At 43.3% G+C, this 11,270-nt stretch overlaps 1 protein-coding gene across 1 annotated transcript; it reads right to left on the bottom strand.

Moving 5' to 3' along the window:
• Positions 1-1,117: 1,117 nt before the first annotated feature.
• Positions 1,118-2,804, bottom strand: LOC146578216 (E3 ubiquitin-protein ligase TRIM21-like). The gene has a single exon (XM_085268567.1). It carries the CDS (start codon positions 2,798-2,800, stop codon positions 1,142-1,144), a length of 1,659 nt encoding a protein of 552 aa, XP_085124693.1. The 5' UTR covers positions 2,801-2,804; the 3' UTR covers positions 1,118-1,141.
• Positions 2,805-11,270: the final 8,466 nt, after the last annotated feature.

Below are 11,270 nucleotides of genomic sequence, written 5' to 3'. Positions count from 1 at the left end.
AGAGGTCAAAGGTCAAAAGAAGAGTACTGTTAAGTTAACATTAAAAGGTCAAAGGTCAGATTAAACAGGTTACACAGAAAGGATCGGCAAAACTTAAACAAGGATAAAGAAATAATACATTAAACAAGGAAATAAATTAAAAGTCTGAGTTAATGAGAAATTAAACGTTTAAATCAGGTTAAGAGTTAAATTTTAAGCTTTTCTTAGTTAAACTAAATAAAATAATCAGAATAAACGATTGGAGGAAAAAAGCAAAGATGTTGTGATCAAATAGTTTGTACGGCAGAAAGAAAAACATGTTTCAGTAGATTGTATGTTGGAAACCACAGTAGACACAGTAGACTCAAATCATTGTTACTGAGGAATTCTGCCTTAAACAGTAAAGTGTTCTTTAACAGTGTGTGTGTGTCTGCAGCTGTTCTTTGTGTTGTTGCTGCATCGTTGCCTCAGGGGGAAAGTTGTGTGTGTGTTATGCAGACTAGCAGAGACTGCAGCTGTCAGCAGCCACACACACTTTCTATTCTTCAAATCAAATCACAGTGAAACATGTTCACTGACAGCTCAGCTTCAGCATCGTCTTCATGCTGTGACTGCAGCCGTTCAACTCTGTTTGTCTTTAACCCAAATCATCACAACATGCAAATATAATCATCAAAATGATGTGACTGGAAGGATGCAGCAGTCTGTGCTCCACCTTTCTCCTCCACACCTGCAGGTGGAGAACATGGATGCATGAATCTCTACAGAGTTCTTTGAATATTATCCGTCTCATCAGTTTTCAGTGAACAAAACTCCTCACAGAGCCAAAATAAGCAGTTTGTATCCAACATAACTCAGCTGGACTCTGATGCTCCGTATAACAGCCACACATGAGTCTGGATTCACTCAAAGCATTGAACAAACTTTATTGGAAATGAAGCTTTTGGACATTTGTTCTCTGATATTTGCTCTTCAGCTCGAGTCTCCATCAGTGGGAACATTTCCTGATTCAACTTTTCTTCTGTTCAAATCAAACTCCATGAGAATCAAAGTGTGAATCAGAGTCCTGATGATCAGATTCTATAGAAACATGGAGACTGTAGAGGATTTACACTCAATATGTTCATTTGTTCCCTTCAAGAAAAATCAATCATTCATCCAATTAAATCAGTCGTTGATCAGTTTGATTGACAGGACAGATGATCAGAGGTGCAGAGTTTTTACCTCCATCATTAGGACTGGGACTGAAGAATGGGTGGAGTTTGTGAGTGAAGGAGCAGCCAGTAAAGGAGTAGATCAGAGCTGCAGCACCTACATCATAAAAGGAGACCAGACCCTCCTCATAATCCACAAACACCCCCACCTTCTCAGGACCAGGATGAAGACAGAGGGGAACTAAATACTTAGCACAAGCTTTGTACTCATTTCCATTTCTCAGCATCACAGTCCAGAAACCATCCTGAGGACTCAGTCTGATTCGTCCCTTCCTGTTGATCGACTCTGTGGCCACTCCTAAATCCCAGTCAGTCTTTCCTTTAACCTGAACCTCAAAGTAAAATCTGCCTGAAGAGAAACTCTGCTCTCCTAAAACACAAACACACAGAGAAAATCTCTCTGGGTTGTCTGGAAGTTTCTTCCTCACATCACTATGATAAACTTGTTTTCCATCATCAGACAGGATGAGAGCAGGATGAGCTGTATCAGGATCCAGAGTCACATCCACCTCATGCTGCTGCACCCTCTGCAGCTCAGCCTCTAACAGCTTCTTCTTCATGGGTTTCCAGACTGTCTCCTCCAGCTGAGCCACAGCTCTCCCCACAGTCCCCTCATATGATGGTGGATGAACTCTGACCTCTGTCCAGTCCTTGCTGGGTGGAGCAGCTTTCAGGGAGGAGAAGCTTTGGAGGAGGTGGAGGTGGTCTTCAGAGCGTGAGAGCTGCTCCACCTCAGAGCTTCTCTCCATCAGCTCAGAGATTTCCTGTTCCAGATCTTTGATGAGACCTTCAGCCTGTTTCTCTGTAGCTTCCTGTTTGTCTTCGATCTCCTTCATGAGCTCCTTCAGGCGTCTCTCAACAGACTCCATCAGAGCCGTGAGGACCTGAACACCTTCTGCTTTCTGTCTGTCTGCAGCATCTTTACTCATCTTCACCGACTCTGTGATCTCCTGAATCTTCAGTCGTCTCTTCTGGATCATCTGCTGAATCTCAGCCTCTGTCTTCTCCAGCTCTGCCTTCTTTCCTTCATATTCTTCTCTCAGAGGAACAAACTCGTGGTTCTTGTGGTCTAAAACAGGGCAGAGCATGCAGACACATGTCTGGTCGGTCTTACAGAACAGCTGCAGAAGGTTATCGTGCTTCGTGCACATCCTGCCTTCCAGGTTCTCCACAGCATCAACCAGCTGATGTCTTTTCAGGCGTTTCAGTGTCAGATGAGGCTCCAGGTGAGTCTGACAGTAGGAGGTCTGACACACCAGGCAGGACTTCAGGGCCTTCAGTCTGGTTCCAGTGCAGACGTCACAGGGAACTTCTCCTGGTTTGGCAGCTTGTTGCTCTGAGCTGCTGCTGCTGGCTTTCTGCTGAGCTTCACGTCTGAACTGAGCAACCATCTCAGAGATGAAGGTGTTGATCTTCAGCTGAGGTCGAGTGTAGAAAGTCTCTTTACACATGGGACACTGACAGCTCTGACTCATGTCCCAGTGCTGACTGATGCAGGTTTTGCAGAAGTTGTGTCCACATGATGTAGTGACTGGATCAGTGAACACATCCAGACAGATGGAGCACAGAAACTGATCTTCAGATCGCAGATTGCTGGCAGCAGACATGTCTGCACTCTGAGGGAGAAAGAAAAGAAACATTTGATTCAAAATTCACTTTAAATTTCATTTTACAAAGAGAGAAACAAGCGTCAGTAGTCTGAGGAGCTTGGAGAGAAAAGCGTCTGGACTTCTTTAAGTTTCTTTTCATCACAGAAGCTTCTTCACCTCATCCTCAACACGGACCAAGGAATGAATACTGCACTTTTGGAAGAACTCCCTCCCCTGCAGCCTCTTATCGTCAAAGGGACGGAGGTGGAGACGGCAAACAGCCACAGATTCCTGGGACTGCAGGTTACATCAGACCTGAGCTGGACTCTCAACACTACAGCAACTGTGAAAAAAGCCCAGCAAAGGCTTTATTTCATTCGGCTGCTCAGGAAAGCTGGCATGAACCACCACCCTCTCACCCAGGCCTGCAGAGGACTGATAGACAGCATCCTCACCGCAGGCATCACTGTCTGGTATGGAAACACTACACAGACACAGAGGAAGGCTCTGCAGAGTCATAAAGTCTGCAGAGAGGATTATGGGAACAACACTTGCATCCATGGAGCTGCACATACAAAGCTGCACATACAATCTCAGACACAACAGAGCGGACAGCAGCATCACACACAGAACACGATTCTTCAACAGCTTCTTCCCCACAACTGTCAGACTGACGGCAAACAAAAACACACTGAACACTTAAAATAACACAGCACTACTTAACCTCACTTTGAATGTATCATCGGTTCACTGACCATCGGGCAATACACTCACAACAGACTTGTGAAACAGATCTGTGGAACAAATGTGCAACACTGTGAGTGCGATAAGAGGTAGAGAACTACACACTCTCTGTACATTTTCTTCTTTTTCTTTGTATATAGAAAAGAGTACAAATAAAATAATTCACGCGGAGTGTGAGGCATGAATTATGATCAGTTATTTTTTTAAGAATTCTAGAAATGGTTGCCAAATCATACAAAAACTCGCCAGTTTCCCCTCTCTATCAAATCTTATCTGCTCCACCCTGGCCACAGACACCATCTCATTAAGCCACCTGGTAAAACACGGGGCCGAAGAAGACCGCCACTGTAAAAGAATAAGTTTCTTTGCAGCCAGCATACCCATTGTAATTATCTGTTTTTGTGAAAAGGAAAAAGATTCGACTGATGCAAATGATCCAAGTATAGCCAATGTACCATCACGTGGTACTTTTTTCCTAAATTGGTTTGAAAACCACATAAAAAATCTGGCTCCAAAAAGCATTCAAAACAGGGCAATGCCAAAATAAATGTGCAAGGGAACCTTCACCGACTTTACATCTGTCACATAAGGGGGATACAGAATTATAGATCCGGTTAAGTTTAAGTTTAGAAAAGTGTAGTCTATGAATGACTTTAAACTGGATTAGTTTATATCTGGCATTTATTGAGCCTTTCTGAATATTGGACAAACAATTTGACCATTGGTCTTCAGACAGAGGGACCCCGAGGTCTTCAGACCATGTTTTCTTAATTCGGTCGGAATCAACTGGGATTGTAAAGCACTTAACAAACTGAGATATCAAATGTTTAAAATCTGCTTTCCGAATTATATCAAAGTAAGTATAACTTCATGGCTTCAGTGGAAAGTCTGAAAAGTTTTGTTGAACAAAATTCCTTATTTGAAGATAACGAAAAAAATGTGATTGAGGTAATAGAAACTTTTCTTGAAGTTGAAGGAAGGACATAAATTTGTCATCTGTATATAAGTCCTCAATGTATTTCAATCCCGTTCCCCCCCATTCTAAAAACACCCTATCCATTTTACCTGGTTTAAACAAGTAGTTATGTATTATTGGCATTCCTACTGAAAAATCAGGTTGTTTGAGAGATTTCCTAATTTGACTTAATATCTTTAAGGAGTGTTTAACAACAAAATTACGACTGAGCGAATTGTTAAAAGAACCCGTGTTAGAAAACAATAAGCCCGGTAATGAGGCTTCAGATACTGTTGCTGCCTCTACCTGGAGCCAGATCGGAAGCTTGTCATGACAATAATCAATAGGCGAGCCCCACTGCCAGTGCAATAGAGCTCTTGAATTTGCTGCCCAATAATAATGTCTAAACACAGGGAGACCTAACCCCCCGCAGGAAGTGTTTTTTTGAAGATGAGCCATGGATATCCGAGGGGGTTTTCCTGCCCAAATGAATGAGTGAATCAATGAATCAAGCTGCTTAAAGCTGCTTTTTCTGTCTTTATATTGTTAAAGTGTGATTTGACTTGGAAAGCTCTGCACAAGTATTCCACTGTGCATGGACTGTTGGTCCTGTGTGCAAATGTCAAAATAAAAATCTTGAACCTTCAGTTGTCAGAGTAACTGGTGGAGACCCAGCAACACATTCAGACACAAACTGGTTCATCTCAAACACAAACTGAACAACGTCGTGTCTGCTGTACAGTGCAGCGTCCAGATGAACAGGATCAACAGGATGAACATCTTTTTAACAGTCGTTACAAAGATGTGAAGTTGTTTGGCTGACACAGACAAACAGTATCCCACATTCTTGATTTTTAGCTCACAAACACGTCTTATAAGGACTTATTGATCCTGAAATGTTGGAGGTTTTAGCTCTTTAAACAGTAAAGTTACAGGAGGATACAGATAATTATCAGGAAAATGTCCTCGGTTTGTTAAAATGATCCCGTCCGATAACACACGAGAACAATAAATGTATCATTTTCTGTTGTAACCCACAAACTGAACGGTCACACTCATCTTTCATGTTGTCACTAAAACATCACTCCTTCCACGTCTAGTTGGTCGTGATGGAGGCGGAGTGCGTTGGGTCCGCTTTCCCTGCCCAGCCGATGTTCCTGACGCAGGGAAACAGATCCTGTTGGGGATCCCTACCTCGGCACAACACCTGCCATGGTCTTTGCACACTCACCACAGTAAATGCATCATGTTGTCAGCTTTACAGTATCATAGTCAGAGAAACTGGTCAGGCCGCTCTCTTCCAAATGTCTACACTTCACCCTTTTACTGTCAGTGGGCTCAGAGTCCATCTAATGTGGCTCATTATCTGATGCCGTCTGCAGACCAGTGTTAGACACTGAGAGGTTGATGGCTCCGTGTCAGAGCACCGGCCTTAACGAAAAAGTTATCAATCGTTCTTTTCATCTTTTCTCATTACCCACAGCTACATCCACTCCTATCAGGCTGCTCACCTCTGCTGCGACGATTCAAACAGCCGGAAAGTAAATAATTTGGAGACGGTGCGTTTGTGTCACAGTGAAGAGTGAAAACAGAGACTTTCTAAAACGATGATGCATGTTAGTCATGTGATGCAGGCATGTGACCAATTAAACAAAGATAGTGGAGAGCATTATACAGCAGCAGTTTTGACAGTCCTATTAAAGATGAATATCAGTCTGCACATGCTCCACAGAGCTTTTCTTCAAATTCTTTATTTCTCTCTCGCTTTTGCAACTTTGTACTTTTGTGTTACTCGCAGCAACAACTCCACCTCATTGTTAGTCCATTTTAAAACTCGGTGCTTTTCCTCCACCTTTTGCCGCGACGTTTCAAACAGCTGGAAAGTGAATAAGCGGCAGACAGAAATGAGACCGGTCGAATCGTCTTGCGTTTCACGCATGCGCAGGACTGGAGCGTAAGCGTTTTCGGCCGTCTTAATGTGGACGCACAACTCTGTGAAAACGACTGAAAACACTAGTGTGGACGCGGAGCGCTGTTTTCAAATCTATCCGGGCGAGTGTGGACGTAGCCTAAGTGGCACCATGGAGAAATGAGGAGGCGCTCTAGAGCCTGATGAAGTGAACAGAGTGAAGATTTGTGTAGAAACAGGAAGTGTGATCAGCTGCACTCACCACTGTTGCTGAGAGAAACCTGATGGACTCCAGTGAATCTTCTTTTAGAGACAAACAGGACTCGACTGCAGCTCTGCTGCTGCTCTCTCACACTTTCACTTCTGCAAAATGACGTTGAGCTTCTTGTTTTTCAGGTGTTGCTCCGCCTCTTCCTGCCTCTCCCTTTACAGGAATCAGCCGGTCTGTACTCAGTAACTGTGTGCAGCGGGTGGGAGGAGTGAGGAGTGGTGTGTGGGTAAAGTTCAAACAGTAATGACGGCCTCAGGTGATCAGGAGAAACTCACCTGGATTTCCTTTTTCCACAGCAGACTGAGAGCTTCAGGTGGACCCTGAAGGAGGTCTCAGACACAGGTGGTAAAAGTACACACAGTGTGTACTGAAGTAGAAGTACTACTGTTAAAAATACTCCAAGTACTAATTCAACTTCTTTACTCAAGTAAAAGTAAAAAGTACTGGCTGTGAAATGAGAGTAAAAAGAGCTGATTGAAGAACATTTCTAACACATGTTTATACAAAGCTAACTGAACCATGTGCTGCATCAACGTGATAATAAAATAATATTATTCACTTTGTTTCTGTCTAAATTTGAATTCTAATAAATATTTTAGCTTGAAATAAGTGAAAAAAATCTGCCAATGGAACAAGTTAAAACTCTATTTTTTCTCTGGTTTCAAGATTCACTGTCTTGAAAAAAGTTCATATCCGGTGGCGGACTCCCTCAGACATCGGTGCGTTGGTGGTTCTTTGTGTCCAGGGATGGGCGTCCAGGTACACACCGGCTCACTCCTTGGTGGGTGCTTATCGGGGCCTGGAGCCTGGGGCTCGCTCGGGCCACTTTGTGGGTGGGGTGCCTCGGTCACTCTGGCACAGCTGGCTGCCGGCGGAGCTCACGGGCACGTCACTGCAACCCCCCCTGGCTTCTGCTCCGCGGCTGCTGAGTGAGCCCTCATCTGGGACTCTCCTCAGCTCTTTCTGTTGGTCTTCCTTGGTCTCTTGTGTTCTGGGGGCCTCTGGATGTCTGGAGTTTTGATCTCCTCCATACCTGCTTCATGCCCTGGAGGACGGGGCTGTGGCCCCCCCACACCCTCTAGCAGATCATTACATGAAGGAACCTTTTAAAAACAAGCGCGTCCATGCTCACAGGTGTACACACCGGTGCTCACACACACAAACTACACCCTTTTTGGCTCCTAACTTAAGGTCAAGGTCAAGGTCAAATTTATTTATATAGCACATTTCAAACAGCTGATGCTGCACAAAGTGCTTAACAATATAGAAATGGTATTAAAAAGCAACAATGTAATACAATAATAACAATAAAAAACAATAATAGGACAGTAAAAGAATTAAAACAATAACTAAACTAATTCAAATAAGACCAAAATGCTTGGGTCATAGTGTGTTAAAAGCCAGGGCATAGAAATGTGTCTTTAGTAAAGATTTAAATTGCTCAAGTGTTTGTGCAGATCCAATATTTAAGGGGAGACTATTCCAAAGTCTGGGACCTGCCACAGAGAAGGATCTATCACCACGGGATTTGAGGTTAGTCCGTGGGATGGACAGCATTAGTTTTGAGCTAGACCTCGTGGTTTTTCCTGGAGCATAGGCAGAGAGGAGCTCAGACAGGTAAGGAGGGGCTCGGGCGTTAAGTGACTTAAAAACAAAAAGTAAAAGTTTAAATTGGATCCTGTAGGAGACAGGAAGCCAGTGTAAAGAAGCTAAAAGTGGGGTTATATGCTCTCTCCGTTTGGTACCAGTTAGCAGGCGAGCAGCTGCATTTTGAACCATCTGAAGATGATGGATGATGGCCTGATCTAGACCATAATACAATGAATTGCAGTAGTCCAATCTGCAAGTAAGAAAAAGGTGAATAACACGCTCAAAGACGTTAGCCGGAAGGTATGGCTTTACCTTGGCTAGCTGTCTTAACTAAAAAAAACAGGACTGAACTGCTGCACTCACCTGCTTATTCAATTTAAAAGAACCATCAATGTAGACACTGAGGTTTTTTACATGTGTTTTACAATACGAGGAAAGGGGCCCAGAGTGCTGTCGATATGATTAAAGTTGCCAAAAATGACAACCTCAGTTTTATTTTCATTTAGCTTTAAAAAATTTAATGACAACCACTGTTTGACATCATCAGCGTAATAAGAGCTGGGGATGGTCTGACCCTGCTTTTAAAGGTAGATAAATCTGCAAATCATCAGCAAAACAATGAAATGAAATGCTGTACCGTGACAAGATGGAGCCCAATGGCAACAAATAGAGTACGAACAGAGCAGGACCCAAAATAGAGCCTTGAGGTACACCGTATTTAAGAGGGGCTATTTTGGAGTTGTGGGGGCCCATACTGACATAAAAAAACCTTTCTGACAGATAGGACCGAAACCACTGTAAGACAGATCCTTTTAGGCCAGCATGAAATTCTAGCCGTGACAACAGGATGTCATGGTCGACCGTGTCAAAAGCTGCTGACAAGTCCAACAATAAAAGGGCAGCAGGGCTGCCAGAGTCCAGAGTTAAATGAATAGCGTTAAAAATCCTTAAAAGTGCCGTCTCAGTGCTATGTAGTGGAGGCCGGAGACAGCCCTGATGCCAAAGGATCCCAAGAAGCAAGTGGTCTCACCCGAATACCTCGGTACTTCATATAAGTTCCTGTTAGGCATAGCAACAAAGAGGAATAAGGATTAATATGTGAGTGGGGCACACAAAGGAAAACTACACTGACCAACATCTGCACCACCTGCATTTACTACAAGAAAGCCTATGACTCTGTGCCTCACACAGGGATCCTGGAAGTGCGCAAGATCAACTGGACTGCAAGGACCTTCATAAGTCACCATCAAGTGCATTATTTACCAAGGAGTTGCTCTGTCCTCACAGCTGTTTCTTGAAGACGTTTCATCCGAGAAGCTTCTTCAGTTCTAGGGTCGAACCGTGGAAAATCCCAGATTTAAGCCCTGTGGGAGTGTCCCCCCAAGAGGGACAATGGTGTGAAAACGGGTGTGGGTCACAATCAGCCAAGGTTTTTGGGTGAGTTCATTGTGAAACCTAACGCCACCCTATCATGTGATTTCCTGAGGTCAGATGGCCCAGGGTGTGAGTGGGCGTTAAGGCCTCTGGGGAGGGATCTCAAAACTGGATTATAGATGGCAGAGAGTTGGTGTCGTAAACCACCGCCTCTGTTCAAAGATGGTCGCTCACAGTGGACATAGATGGCTTGTGAACTTTGGCATCCTCAAAAGAGTGACCTTTGTCCTTTAGATGCAGATGGACTGCTGAGTCTTGTCCTGTGGAGGTGGCTCTTCTATGCTGTGCCATACATTTATGAAGTGGCTGTTGGGATTCCTTAATCTTAGATAAGTAAAAGCCATATCTGAACCATGGCTGAATGAAGGCACCTGTGAAGCCAGAAGAAAGTGTAGAGAGCTGAACGTAAACGGAAGAAGGATGAACTTCAGGTGTCAGCAAATATTACAGTATTACTGGAATTCACATCCTGAAATGACTGCAAATTACAGACCTATTTCCAAATTGAGTTTTATCTCAAAGATTCTTGAAAAGGTAGTTTACAAGCCATGAATATCCATTTTTAGAAGAATGTTGTATTTCGGAAGTTTTTCAATCTGGTTTTAAAGCTTTGCATAGTACAGAATCTGCCCTTTTAAGAGTTTTTAATAATTTTTTGTAGGAACTGCATCACATGACTGTGTTATGATCGTGCTTTTAGATTTAACAGCTGCCTTTGATACAGTGGATCATAAGATTTTAATTTGCAGTTTAGAGCAGGTGGTGGGTGTTAGGAGTACTGCACTGCAGTGGTTCAGATCCTAATTGGCAGACCAAACTTTCTCTGTGAAACTTGGTGAGCTTGTATCCTCTGCTGCTTCTTTTCAATGTGGGGTTCCACAGGGTTCAGTTTTAGGCCCGCTTCTTTTCTCCTTATATCTGATACCACCCGAGTATATTTTCAAGAAACATGGGATTTCTTTCTACTGTTTTGCCGATGACTCCCAGATTTGTTTCCCACTTAAAAGATAAATGGTTTCTCAGTAGACCCTCTGCTCAGATGTCTTGATGAAATAAGGGCCTGGGTGGCTTTGAACTTTTTACATTTTAATGAGCAGAAAACAGAAGTGATGGTTTTTGGTGGCACTTCTGAGACCACTACTATGGATCCTGGTTTGCTGGCGCAGTTTGTTAAACCAATCACCACTAACCTGGGAGTTTAAATGGAGGCAGATGATGAAGTTGAAAGCCAGGTCAGAGCTGTTGTAAAATCTGTCTTTTTTTCATTTGAGACAACTGGCAAAAATAAAGCCCATCTTATCAGAGCAGCTTTTTGAGACAGTGATCCATGTCTTTGTTACATCTAAGATAAGAGATGAGATAAGATGTACCTTTATTAGTCCCACATGTGGGAATTTTCTAGACTCCATTATTGTAACGCACTTTATAGTGGGGTTAGTGATGCATCTGTTAGGCGTCTGCAGGTTATGAAGCGCATCTTTTAACTGGAACAAAAAGGTCTGAGCACATTACCCCCATTTTAATTTCACTCACTGGCTTCCTGTCACAAACTGGTAGTAGGAACTCAAGAGCAGAGCGGTGTGAC

Source organism: Mchenga conophoros, linkage group LG3, assembly GCF_057382185.1.
Source record: "Mchenga conophoros isolate Kocher_MC1m ecotype Shallow Benthic linkage group LG3, M_conophoros_male_GT1.1, whole genome shotgun sequence".
Classification (NCBI taxonomy): domain Eukaryota; kingdom Metazoa; phylum Chordata; class Actinopteri; order Cichliformes; family Cichlidae; genus Mchenga; species Mchenga conophoros.
This window is presented reverse-complemented; position numbering and strand designations above follow the sequence as displayed.

Coding starts and splice junctions, on each gene's coding strand:
- LOC146578216 (XM_085268567.1), bottom strand. CDS start 2,800: ATGTCTGCTGCCAGCAATCTGCGATCTGAAGATCAGTTTCTGTGCTCC.